This window comes from Nomascus leucogenys, chromosome 12, assembly GCF_006542625.1.
Source record: "Nomascus leucogenys isolate Asia chromosome 12, Asia_NLE_v1, whole genome shotgun sequence".
Taxonomy (NCBI): domain Eukaryota; kingdom Metazoa; phylum Chordata; class Mammalia; order Primates; family Hylobatidae; genus Nomascus; species Nomascus leucogenys.
The window spans coordinates 13,102,507-13,116,282 of NC_044392.1; the positions used below are offsets into that span (position 1 = coordinate 13,102,507).

General features: G+C 47.3%; 1 protein-coding gene and 1 pseudogene across 2 annotated transcripts; one reads left to right on the forward strand and one right to left on the reverse strand.

Annotated features, from left to right (window-relative positions):
* Nucleotides 1-673: 673 nt before the first annotated feature.
* On the forward strand, nt 674-10,939 carry KLF17 (Kruppel like factor 17). Its single transcript, XM_030823185.1, has 3 exons — nt 674-754; nt 9,547-10,387; nt 10,701-10,939. The coding sequence occupies exons 1-3, from the start codon at nt 674-676 to the stop codon at nt 10,937-10,939; spliced, it is 1,161 nt and encodes a 386-aa protein (XP_030679045.1).
* On the reverse strand, nt 4,212-4,650 carry LOC115830456 (annotated as a pseudogene). The gene has a single exon (XR_004032529.1). The product of XR_004032529.1 is annotated as a small nuclear ribonucleoprotein Sm D1 pseudogene (transcript).
* Nucleotides 10,940-13,776: the final 2,837 nt, after the last annotated feature.

Consider the following 13,776-nt stretch of genomic DNA (forward strand, 5'->3'; position numbering starts at 1 on the left):
ATATAAGATGGAAATTGACAGCAAGGACTTTGTTCTGTCCTGTTTACCATTTTACCCCTAGTTCACAGATCAGTGCCCAACACACACTGGGCACTCAGTAAACACTGCGGAATAAACAGATTGTGCCATGCAGCTCCCAGTCTTCAGTTCGTACAGACAAGGGACAGAGGTGCACAGACTGTCCCAGGAAAGCTCCAGCTCTTCCAAAGCTTATGGAAAGATCCCGACCTGATAAGAGTGCTGGTGGAGGCTCTCCTATCTGCAGAGGCCCTACACCCAGCCTTGCCTCTCTCTCCAGCCTCCTCCTGGCTGGAGTCGCAGACCTGGGTGTCCTCAGCCCCCACTTGGGTGAAACAGTTGCTCAGACTGAAGGGTGGAATGGGAGGGTTGGGTGGGTGGACCAAACTCCTTTAAGAAGCGTTCAAGGCCTGAAGTGGCTGTCCGTGAGGCTGCCTTGGTTGGGGCACGATGAGGGCGGGTGGGCAGCCTGGGGCAGGGCTGCGGGGGCGGCGTAGGGTGGGACGGGTGGGGCCTGACCCCGCCCCCTGGCGCAGCTGTAAATAGGTAAATAGAAGGTGATTGTGGCGTGGCGATGTCCCGATACCCGCCTGCGACGCCGTGGTGGCTGTTTCCCTGTCTCTTCAGTAGAGAGTTTAGACCCCACCCAGTCTTCATGTACGGCCGACCGCAGGCTGAGATGGAACAGGAGGCTGGGGAGCTGAGCCGGTGGCAGGCAGCGCACCAAGCTGCCCAGGTGAGTCAGGTGCCAGCCCCTGGCAGGCCGGGCGGGCCCAGGCTCGGGGGCGGGGGGGCGGGGAGGCCTTGGAGGAGAGGGGAGGCGGAGGAAGCAGAAACCCGAGGGGTAGAAATCCGAGGGGAAGGGTGGCAAAGGAAGGAATGGGAGACTGGGGAGGGGTTGCAAAGGGAGGGATGGGAGACTGGGGAGGGGTTGCAAAGGGAGGGATGGAAGATTGGGGAGGGATTGGAAAGGGAGGGTTGTGAGATTGAGGGTGTAAATCATACGTCGTTTATTCCAACAATGTTCGCCCAGCGGTAGAGCTTGTGTTGGACGCGTGGGGGGTAAGAGGGTTCCAGGCAACTTTCTGGCGAGGGACTTGAGTAGGCAGGACAGCAAAGACCAAGTTAGGAAGTGAGCAGGAAACGACAGGAAGAAAAAAAAATGTTAGTTGGAGCCCTACTAAGTGGTAGGCTTTTGCCAGACCCTGGAAATACAATGATGAATTTACCATGAAACAGATATATATAAAATTGTATTAATAAATCGTTAACTGAATGATTGGAATTGTACAGCGTTACATGAAGGAGAAGTCGGGGGCGCATGGGAGCAGATACCAGAGGTGTTTGACCCGATTTGGGAGGCTTAGGAGACAGCTGAGACTCTGTTCTGGGACTAGAGAACCCTCAGGTGAAAGGTTCCCAGGTCCAAGACCACAGGCTGTATGCTTCCTCTTAGGAGGAACTGAAAGACCAGGGCCTAGACAGTGATGGAAGGTGGCCCCAGGGGCACCATTGAGATCACTCAGGGCTTGTTTATTCCAAGAGCAGTAGGAAGCCATTGATGAGTTTAAACATAATCTGTCTCAATTAGATTTGCATTTTCAAAGGAGTGCCCTGGTGGATGTGGGCTGGATTCAAGGCAATAGTTAGAAAGCTTTTGTGATAATCCAGGTGAGAATTCAAATGGTGGCCTACCTACAAAAGTGAGAGTGGAGATGGAGAAGCTAGATGTATCACAGATTGTGGAGATGTTTTGGAGGCAGAGACCAAAATCATTGGTCCCTAGGTGGTGAGGGATACATCTAGAGTAACAGATTTCTTGCTTGCACAATTGGGTGACAATAGTGACATTTTCTGAGAGAGTGAAGGATGAGAAGGACAAGATTAATCCGTTGTTTGAGGGAGGTGTGCAAAGATGCTAGTGAATTTTGGACGCAGTCCATTGGAAGAGCCTGTGGGCCATCCAAAAGGATTCAAACAACAGGTAGCTGGAAAATTCAGGAGCCATCTTCGCCAGAGCAAAGATTCCAGATTTAGGAATAGTTGAACTGTAAACAGAAACAGAGCCACTGGCATAGGGAAGCTTGCCCAAAGAGAGCAGAGAAAGGGGAACCTGCAAAAGAGACTGTGAAGGAGGGGGTCTGAGAGAAGGGAAGGAGAAAAGCTTGGAAAGTGTGTCCATGCGTGTTAGAGAGGCCAAGCATTATAAGAAGGGTATGGCCAGTGGTCGTATAAGCTCCTGAGAGGTCAAGCGAGGAGTCTGGAAAGTGCTGCTTGGTCATAGTGGGATGGAAGTCATCAGTGGTGACCTTTATGAAAGCTGGTTCTGTGGAGAGATGGAGGCCAGAGCAAATTGGGGAGAATCATAAGGCGAAGTACTGGTGAAGACATGTTTAGACAACTTAATTTGCCATGAAGGACTGGGAAAACAAGAGAGCCATTGCTGAGAGTTAGGGAAGAGAGGCTGAGCACCCCAGAGGTGCCCACCCAGTAGTCATTTACCTGCTTCCTATTATATGTCTGTCTTATGCTAGTTGCTGAGCGTATAGTGGTAAATAAAACAGATAAGGCTGGGCGTGGTGGCTCACACCTGTAGTCCTAGCGGCCCAGGAGGCTGAAGCAGAACGCTCATTTAAGCTCAGGAGTTTTAGGCTGTGGTGCACCACGATCACACCTGTGAATAGCCACTGCACTCCAGCCTGGGCAACATAGTGAGATGCTGTCTGTAAAATTAATTACATTAAAGATAAAACAAGATCTTCACAACTCTTCTAGAGTTTTTTTAAAAAATGAACATTTTTCTCTATAGCCGAAACCACATAATCAAACATATCAAAATTATATATATATATATATATATATATATGCACACTTTTTTTGAGACAGGGTCTTGGCGCTGTTGTCCAGGCTGGGGTGCAGTGGCACCATCTCAGCTCACTGAAACCTCCGCTTCCCAGGTTCAAGCAATTCTCGTGCCTCAGCCTCCCAAGTAGCTGGGATTACAGGCGTGTGCCACTCCGCCCAGCTAATTTTTTGTATTTTTAGTAGAGGGGTTTTGCTGTGTTTGTCAGGCTGGTCTCAATCTTCTGCCCTCAAATGATCTACCCACCTCAGCCTCCCAAAGAGGTGGGATTATAGGCATAAGCCGCCACGCCCAGCCAATAATTCCTTTAAATTATCTTAGATGCAAGCCTTATTCAAATGCCCCTAGCTATTCCTAAAATGTACTTTGTAGCTGGTACGTCCAAATCAGAATTTAAGACCATACACTGTATCTGGTGATTATGTCCCTTGAGTCTCTGAATTAGAATAGTTTTATTTTTTCATGATTGGGATTCAGTTTTTCATGATGCTAACTTTTGTCTTATAAAATGTTTCTTTCGGCCGGGCGCGGTGGCTCAAGCCTGTATTCCCAGCACTTTGGGAAGCCGAGGCGGGCGGATCACGAGGTCAGGAGATCGAGACCATCCTGGCTAACAGGTAAACCCGTCTCTACTAAAAATACAAAAAAATTAGCCGGCGTGTTGGCGGGCGCCTGTAGTCCAGCTACTCGGGAGCTGAGGCAGGAGAATGGTGAACCCCGGGAGGCGGAGCTTGCAGTGAGCCGAGATCGCGCCACTGCACTCCAGCCTGGGGACAGAGCAAGACTCCGTCTCAAAAAAAAAAAAAAAAAAAAAAAAGTTTCTTTCAGATAGATTGCTTCCTCATGATAACATTTAGCTTTATCTTCTATCACTTGTATTACCTTTAAGCTATGATTAGATTTTACAGTTTAACTGGATTCAAGATTTTTGGCAAGAGTGTCTCATGTGTATGGTAGGTTTCATCTTGCATTACATCAGGAGACACATCTGGCTACCACTTGGTGATACTTGTGTTAAGGTAGTGAAAAGCCTCATTGATCTCTATTGAAATTTACCATGTGGTCAGAAAGTAGTCTGTGTGATTCTGCCTTGTGTGTATCCAATGTCCAGTTTCCTACCAGCCATTCACCTACTGGTTTTAACACTAAATTTAAGTTTTTCCTCAATTAAATTTCCTTAGGGATGGCAAAATAAATTTCCTTTTCCTTTATTTCTTTTCCTTTTTTCATTTTTTTGTCCCACATTTATGTTTATTAAAAACTGACATAAACAAACACAACCTGTGCAAAAAATATCCCAAATCCCATATGACTTCAAAACAGTAATCTTGAGAGATATTATCGCCTAGGACCCCTTCTTCCTCTGACCCGGCCACGTCCTCTTCCTCTTCCTCTGCCTCTTCCTGCAACAGCTTCCCTTTTCTTAGATTTCACCTTAGGTTCAACATCCACAAGTAGTGTATCCAGAGGTAAACTATCTGGTAGAATAAAATACCGAATGTTATTTCCTCGAATACTCAGCGTTTCCAGCTGTACAGGTTCTCTGTTCTTCAGGGTCGTTTTCACAGCTTTAAGATGTGTATTCATGCTGACATCCACACCTGTGATTGTTCCATGGACCTGTGTTCTGTTCTTCAATGCAATGGTTACAGTTTCATGGCACAGTTTCATCAAAAATCTCATGAGCTTCATCCTAGCGGTGCCGTCACCCTTTGGGTCCGATAGTGCACAGAATCCAACAACCAAATACTGACCGACTGCAGTACAAATGGCCGTTTTTTTTTTTTTTTTGAGACAGAGTCTCACTCTCTCCCCAGGCTGGAGTGCAGTGGCTGGATCTCAGCTGACTACAGCCTCCACCTCCTGGGTTCAAGCAATTCTCCTGCCTCAGCCTCCGAGTAGCGAGGACTACAGGCACGTGCCACCACACTTGGCTAATCTTTATGTTTTTAGTAGAGATGGGGTTTTACCATGTTGGCCAGGCTGGTCTCGAACTCCTGACCTCAAGTGATCCACCCACCTCTGTCTCCCAAAATGCTGGGATTACAGGTGTGAGCTGCTGTGCCTGGCCCCTTTTGTATGTATTCTCTAGCTATTTCCTTTGTGGTTGCCATGGGGATTACATTTGACAATAACATTCTAATTTGAATTTATACCAGATTAACTTCAATAGCACATAAAAACTGCTTCTGTATAGCTCCATTCCCACCTCTTTTCAGTTACTGATCTCACCAAATTACATTTTTATGCATTGTATGTCAAAAAATAAAAGGATAAATTTTATGCATTCTTTTAAATCATGTAGAAAACAAAAAGTGGAGTTATATATCAAAGTTAAAATAATACTCACTTTTACAATTGTCCATATATTTACCCTTATCAGAAATTTTTCTTATGACAGATTTCTTCACATGGCTTCAAGCTACTGTCTAGCGTCGTTTCATTTCAACCTGAAGGACTGCCATTAGCATTTCTTGCAGGACATGTCTAGTGGTAATGATCTCTCAGCTTTTGTCTACCTGGGAATGTCTAATTTCTTCCTCATTTTGCAAAGACAGTTTTGCCATATATAGGATGGTTAATAGTTATTTTTTTTCCTTTAGTACTTTGAATATATCAACCCATGGTCTTTTAGTGTCCAAGGTTTTTGATGAAAGAGCTTCTGGTAATTTGTGGGATCCCCTATAAGCGATGAGTCACTTCTTGCTATTTTCAAGATTATCTCTTTGTCTTGGGCTTTCAACAGTTTTATTTTTTATTTTTGAGACAGGGTCTCGCTCTCTGGAATGCAATAGTGTGATCTCGGCTCACTGCAACCTCTGCCTCCTGGGTTCAAGCAATTCTCGTGCCTCAGCCTCCTGAGTAGCTGGGATTACAGGTGCCCACCACCACACCTGGATAATTTTTGTATTTTTAGTTGAAACGGGGTTTCATCATGTTGGCCAGGCTGGCCTTGAACTTCTGACCTCAAGTGATCTGCCTGCCTAGGCCTCCCAAAGTGTTGGAATTACAGGCGTGAGCCACCGCACCCAGCCTCAACCATTTTATTATAATGTTTCTTGGTATAGGTCTGTGAGTTTATCCTACTTGAATTTTGTTGAGCTTCTCGGATGTTCGTATTCATATCTCTGCAAGTCTCTTCAGTGGGAAGAGGAGGGGGTTGTAACATTGGGAGTTGAGTTGCCACAATGGCTGCCTACCTCTGTCTGCACCTCATAATCAGAAACAGTAAATAACAATCAGGATATAGATTCCCTAATAGTTGGAGGACAAGGTTTTTATTGCCCACTCTGGCTCCTGCATGCTGCATGCAGGTTGCTCCAGGAACATGGGGTGTGTATCGGTAGCTACTACCTACCTAAGAATTTAGGTTGACCAAAATTAACTGCAATTTACTTTCAAAGCCTTCCTTTGGAAGTTACAAACCTTTAATACCCTTCATTGTTCCAAAAAACTTAGACAGATGCTGCCAGTGTGATAGTTACCAGGCTGAGGATACAGGTTCCTGGTGCTTCCTACACTGCCATCTTCCTTGATGTCACTTCCTGTCTCCTTTTGACCCGATCCTAATCTTTGAAAGCTCCCTTATTTTCTGGCACAAAATGTACCAGGCTCCCTTAAACCTTCCTTTTCCCAGTCTTGGAGTCAGGAAATTCTTGGTCTAACTTTTAGCAAGGAATAGGATTAGAGACAAGTCTAGGCTCTAGAGGCACACGTTGTTATTAGAATCACAAATGCCTCAATAGGTTATTTTACTGGACAGAGCTAGAAAAAAAATATATATATATTTTACATTGTGAATTTGTATAGAATATTTCCTATTTAAATTTAGCATTATTATTATTTTTTTGAGATGAGGTCTCACTCTGTCACCCAGGCTGGACAGCAGTGATGCGATCACAGCTCGCTGCAGCTTCAACTTCCCAGGCTCAAGTGATCCTTTCCACTTCAGCCTCCTGAGTGGCTGGGACCACAGGCGCATGCTACCATGTCTGGCTTGGTTTTTTTTTTTTTTTTAATTCTTTATAGAGATGAGGATTCCCTATGTTGCTCAGGCTGGTCTTGAACTCCTGGACTCAAGCAATCCTTCCACCTGGGCCTCCCAAAGAGCTAGGATCATAGGCATGAGGCGCTGCCTAGCAATACTAGCTTATTTTAAACCATATTGCTAAAAATGACACTCAAACAGAAAAGTGAATGTAAGTACAGCTGCTACAAAGTAATGCACTGTTACAAAGTAAAACCTGTGAAACTGTCACTCAGGTCAAGAAATAGTAGCCCGTCCAGTGTCCCTTTCTTATCTTTCCCCATTCCCTACTCTCTAACGTAACCCCATCCTTTTGTATGGATGTAACTTTTTTGAATTTCCCTATTTCTGACCTGTGATGTTCCTATAACTGCTGCAAAAGTTGTAATTGCTTCAAGTTTTTCCTTCCTTCCTTCCTTCCTTCCTTCCTTCCTTCCTTCCTTCCTTCCTTCCTTCCCTCCCTCCTTCCTTCCTTCCTTCCCTCCCTCCCTCCCTCCTTCCTTCCTTGAACTCCTGACCTCAAGTGATCTGCCCACCTCTTTCTTTCTTTCTTTCTTTCTTTCTTTCTTTCTTTCTTTCTTTCTTTCTTTCTTTCTTTCTTCTTTCTTTCTTTCTCTTTCTTTCTTTCTTTCTTTCTTTTCTTTCTTTCTTCTTTCTTTCTTTCTTTTCTTTTTTCTTTCTTCTTTCTTTCTTCTTCTTCTTTCTTTCTTTTTTCTTTCTTTCTCTCTCTCTTTCTTTTTTAGTCTCTCTCTCTCTTTCTTTCTTCTTTCTTCTCTTTTCTTTCTTTTCTTGTGTTTGAAGGTTGTTACATTTTCCCTTGATTTGTAGCAACAATTTTCTGGTGACTTTTTTTTTTTATTGCAATCTTCAATTTCTGTCTTGATGGTTTAGTATCTTGTATGGATATTGTATTTTAAACTTCTCTTTTGGTTGTCATATTTGAATGGATTGTTCTTTTCTGGACCGTCCCAATTGAAGAGTGAATAGGAGATGATAGGGTAGCTTTATTCGTTTCTCAACTCAAGAGCTCCCTCTTCTATTGCTACAGTAATGGACTTTTTTGTTGCTGTTGTCTTCTTGAGACAGGGTCTCACTCTGTCAGCACAGGCTGGAGTGCAATGGCACAATCTCAGCTTACTGCAACCTCTGCCTCCTGGACTCAAGTGATTCTCCTGCCTCAGCCTCCCAAGTAGCTGGGACTAGAGGCACACGCCACCACACCTAGCTGATTTTGCTTTTCTTTTTGAAATTTATGAGCTCAAGCAATCCACCTGCCTCAGCCTCCCAAAGTGCTGGGATTACATAGTTGTGAGCCGCTGCGCCTGGCCTACTGACAGTTTTTAAAAATATGGTTCTTGGCTCCTATCCTATTTTAAGACCTTCTACCACCAATCTCTTTCTTACCCTTCATGCAAGTCAGTCATTAAGGGATACTGCCCCTGACTTCCAGACAACCCCCATCCCTTTTTTTAAGAAGTGTTTTTTTCACATCTGCCTTTTCCCCATATCTCCTCCAATGCTTGATCTCAGACCTGCCCAGACAGTTCCCACTCAGGGCAGACGCTGTAAATATTTGCAGATGATGTCTAAGTTTTGCCACAGCCAAAACCCATCTGCAGCCTCAATTCCTTCTATCTCTGTGGCTTTCTGCACCCGTTCTGCTGGTTTAGGATGTTCTTTCACTTTCACACTTATGTATAATTTGGAGTTTGGGCCGGGCGCAGTGGCTCACGCCTGTAATCCCAGCACTTTGGGAGGCTAAGGTGGGCGGATCACCTGAGGTCGGGAGTTCGAGACCAGCCTGACCAACATGGAGAAGCCCCGTCTCTACTAAAAACACAAAATTAGCCGGGCATGGTGGTGCATGCCTGTAATCCCAGCTACTCAGGAGGTTGAGGCAGGAGAATCACTTGAACCCGGGAGACAGAGGTTGCGGTGAGCCGAGATCGCGCCATTGCAGTCCAGCCTGGGCAACAAGAGCGAAACTCTGTCTCAGTAAAAAGAAAAAAAAAATTGGAGTTTGAACATTTTCTCAGTTTTGCTGAAGGTGTAGGTTATGGACTGTTTTATTTGCTCTCTTTGTTGCTTTGTGTGAAATAAAAACCAAAAACATGTCCGAGGGAAAGTGGCATGCGTTGCATTTAGGCTTCCGTGGGGCTTGTATCAGCCAGACCGCACGTTAGAAAGCCCAAGCTGGGGCCGGGCGCGGTGGCTCACGCTTGTAATCCCAGCACTTTGGGAGGCCGAGGCGGGCGGATCATGAAGTCAGGAGATCGAGACCACTGTGAAACCCCATCTTTACTAAAAATGCAAAAAATTAGCCGGGCGTGGTGGCGGGCGCCTGTAGTCCCAGCTACTCGGAGAGGCTGAGGCAGGAGAATGGCGGGAACCCGGGAGGCGGAGTTGCAGTGAGCCGAGATTGCGCCACTGCACTCCAGCCTGGGCAACAGAGCAAGACTCTGTCTCAAAAAAAAAAAAAAAAAAAAAAGAAAGCCCAAGTTGGGAAATGGTCTGGCGCAGGCTAATTCCAGCAAGAGATGGAAATAGAGGGCTGGATTAGGATGGGGTGTGGGGATGAAGAGGAGGAACACGTGGAACTGGAATTTGAGCAAAAATCACCTGACTCTTTTTCCCCAAGGATAACGAGAGCTCAGCGCCCATCTTGAACATGTCTTCATCTTCTGGAAGCTCTGGAGTGCACACCTCTTGGAACCAAGGCCTACCAAGCATGCAGCACTTTCCTCACAGCGCAGAGATGCTGGGGTCCCCTTTGGTGTCTGTTGAGGCACCGGGGCAGAATGTGGATGAAGGGGGGCCACAGTTCAGTATGCCACTGCCTGAGCGTGGTATGAGCTACTGCCCCCAAGCGACTCTCACTCCTTCCCAGATGACTTACTGTCAGAGAGTGTCTCCCCCTCAGCAAGAGATGATTTTCAGTGGGCCCCAACTAATGCCCATAGGAGAGCCCAATATTCCAAGGGTGGCCAGGCCCTTCAGTGAGAATCTAAGGATGCCCCCCAATGGGCTGCCAGTCTCGGCTTGCACTGGAATCCCAATGATGTCCCACACTGGGACCCCTCCAATGCCTTACCCTGGCCTCTCGACAGTACCTTCTGACGAAACGTTGTTGGGCCCGACTGTGCCTTCCACTGAGGCCCAGGCAGTGCTCCCCTCCATGGCTCAGAAGTTGCCCCCACAAGATGCCCATGACCTTGGGATGCCCCTAGCTGAGTCCCAGTCATTGCTGGTTTTAGGATCTCAGGCCTCTCTTGTCAGTCAGCCAGACTCTCAAGAAGGCCCATTTCTACCGGAGCAGCCCGGACCTGCTCCACAGACAGCAGAGAAGAACTCCAGGCCTCAGGAAAGGACTGGTAGAGGGGGCTCCTCAGAGGCAAGGCCTTACTGCTGCGACTACGAGAACTGCGGAAAAGCTTATACCAAACGCTCCCATCTCGTGAGCCACCAGCGCAAGCACACAGGTGAAGGAGGTGTCAGGAGGGGTGGGGATGGAGGAGTCTCTGGGCTTTAGATTTGTCCTGGGCCACTGGTGGGTAATTGTTTGGGATGAGCCTTTCATCTTCCAAGCTTGGAGCTAAGCTAGACTGGCCCCCCGACTTGCCATACAGGAGGACTGTGCCAAGATGACTGGGGCGGGCACTCCTGATTGTGTTGCCCCTCCCTGGTTCCTTGGACCTTCCCTTTTGAATCCTCAACCTGGACTGCTCTGCCTCACAGTCAGACCCCTTCCTTCCTACTCTATTCTAAATTCCATCTCTCCCTTGTCGTTCCCAGGTGAGAGGCCGTATTCTTGCAACTGGGAAAGTTGTTCATGGTCTTTCTTCCGTTCTGATGAGCTTAGAAGACATATGCGAGTACACACCAGATATCGACCATATAAATGTGATCAGTGCAGCCGGGAGTTCATGAGGTCTGACCATCTCAAGCAACACCAGAAAACTCATCGGCCGGCACCCTCAGACCCACAGGCCCACGAGGGAGAGCAGGACAGTCCTCCTGCTGCTGGTCCTTAGGTCAGTCTCCTCTCCTCATTCTGGGTTTTCCTTTTCCTTTTTATTTGTTTGAGACGGAGTCTCGCTCTGTCTCCCAGGCTGGAGTGCAGTGGCGCGAATCGGTTCACTGCACCCTCCACCTCCCAGGTTCAAGTGATTCTCCTGCCTCAGCCTCACGAGTAGCTGGGACTACAGGCACGTGCCACCAGGCCCGGGTAATTTTTTGTATTTTTAGTAGAGACGGGGTTTCACTGTGTTAGCCAAGATGGTCTCGATCTCCTGACCTCGTGATCCGCCCACCCCGGCCTCCCAAAGTGCTGGGATTACAGGTGTGAGCCACTGCGCCTGCCTCATTCTGGCTTTTCTACACAGATCCTACCTGCCTCTGACCAGCTCTTCTCTTTGGTAGGTGTAGGATTAGATGAAGACAGGAAGATTATGGGTCAGTGTTGAAGCCCACATGGAGCTCTGGAGCCAGAGACTCCTCAAACCCTGTCTCGGATGCCCTTAACCTCTCTGGGGCCACCTGCTTCTGCTGGAGTTTAGTCAGATGGGAATGTGGAGCACAGTAGAGACTGGGAGCTTCATTAAAATGCTCTTTATTTCTTGTCGCTCCCCAGCTTAAAACCCTTTAGTGACTCCTTTGCTTGCTACATAAAATCCAATTTCCAGAGCCAGACTATTTTCAAATCCTGAGTTTGCCACTTAATATCCACGTGACCTGGAGAAAGTTCTTGGATCACTATGCTTTGTTTCTTCCAGAAAATGAAAAAGCTAGTTTTGGACTGTATTGGACATGGCACATATACTGCATCATTCTCCCTGGCACTCACTGGCCATGTACCCAGAGTTTCTGTTTCTTCCCACCACTTTACAGACTTGGATGGAATGCCCTAGCATAGGGCACGGGATCTGGCATCCCAAGTTGCTGCCAGCAAACTTAGAAGTGTGGGGAAATTTATTTATTTGAGATGGAGTCTTGCTCTGTCACCATGGCTGGAGTACAGTGGTACGATCTCAGCTCACTGCAACCTCTGCCTCCCGGGTTCAAACGATTCTCCTGCTTCAGCCTCTTGAATAGCTGGGATTACAGGCACGTGCCACCAACAGGGTTTCACCATGTTGGCCGGGCTAACCTCAAACTCCTGGCCTCAAGTGGTCCGCCCACCTCAGCTTCCCAAAATGCTGGGATTACAGGCATAAGCCATGGTGTCTGGCTGGGAGTTAATATTTATGGGATAAAATTTGAGGCGGGGCATGGTGGCTCACACCTGCAATCCCAATACTTTGGGAGGCTGAGGCGGGTGGATCACAAGGTCAGGAGTTCGAGACTAGCCTGGCCAATATGGTGAAACCGTGTCTCTACTAAAAATACAAAAATTAGCTGGGCATGGTGGCATGCGCCTGTAGTCCCAGTTATTCAAGAGGCTGAGGCAGGAGAATGGCTTGAACCTGGGAGGTGGAGGTTGCGGTGAGCCAAGATTGTGCCATTGCACTCCAGCCTGGGCAACAGCAGGACTCCATCTCAAACAAAAAAAATTTTTTTTTGACTAGTGGAAAATGGGAGATAGGTGAGACTCAGGCAGATCAATTCCCCCCTTTTCCCTACCTTTCATGAATTGCTGCATGGTACCAATTCTCCAAAACAGTACCATCAATGGGGAGACCTCCCAAGTAGCCAGTGGACACAACTACTGTGCCCTCTGCAAGGCTTGTCATGAAGCAGTGCCCACCCCAGCCTGTTAAATACATCACTTTGCGTTACTTCCCATTCTTTCCTGCCTTTCTTCCATTTTCTCACTTCCAATGCCTTGGGTTTGCACCTCTCCAAATAAAACACCAGTACTTAGTTCTTGTTTTCAGGCTCTGTTTTCTTTTTCTTTTTTTTTTTTTTTTTTTTGAGACGGAGTCTCGCTCCATCGCCCAGGCTGGAGTGCAGTGGCGCAATCTTGGCTCACTGCAAGCTCTGCCTCCCGGGTTCACGCCATTCTCCTGCCTCAGCCTCTCCGAGTAGCTGGGACTACAGGCGCCCGCCACCACGCCCGGCTAATTTTTTGTATTTTTGGTAGAGACGGGGTTTCACCGTGGTCTCGATCTCCTGACCTCGTGATCTGCCAGCCTCAGCCTCCCAAAGTGCTGGGATTACAAGTGTGAGCCACCACGCCCGGCCCAGGCTCTGTTTTCTAGGTGACTGAGGACTAGGAGGGAAAGGAGGACCTAAGACTGGGGCAGATAAAGATGAATCTCACTGTAACTTCTTCTCCTCCCAACTTCCTTAGGTCCCTGGACTACGAAGCACCAGATATTAAGTGGCCTATCTTTCTCTGCTCTCCCTTGGGGTTAAAGGGATAATGACTATCCTGGCAAACCAGCCAGGTAGTTTAGAACCTCATGTTTAGACTTGGCAGGCTGTTTTACTCTAGCAAACTGATAGAGAGAAAGGAACTTGGCCAAGCTATCAAGTGCAGAGCTAGAATCTCAACCAGGATCTGTCTGCCCCAGAGGTGGTCTCTTCCCTAAGAAGATGGTGCCTTCTATGGGTGTTTCCTGAACCCAGGCTGGTGCCAAGCACAGGGAGATGAATCAGAGCTGGTTTCTGTGCTCAAGGGACCATCTTGATCTGGGGGCTCAGAGGTCCACCTCGGTACAGTAGCCATGGGGAAGAGGAGCCCCTAATGGAAGGGTCAGAAAGGCTTTCTAGAGGAGGTAATCCCTGGGCCCAGTAAGAGTGTAACACCTAGTAATCCCTCAAATTTTGAAATAAACTGTACAGATGAATGAAGAAGGAAGAGGATTCCAGGCAGAGAGCACTGGACATGGCAACTGCTCAGAGGAGAGGCAGTCTTCCAGTTCTACAT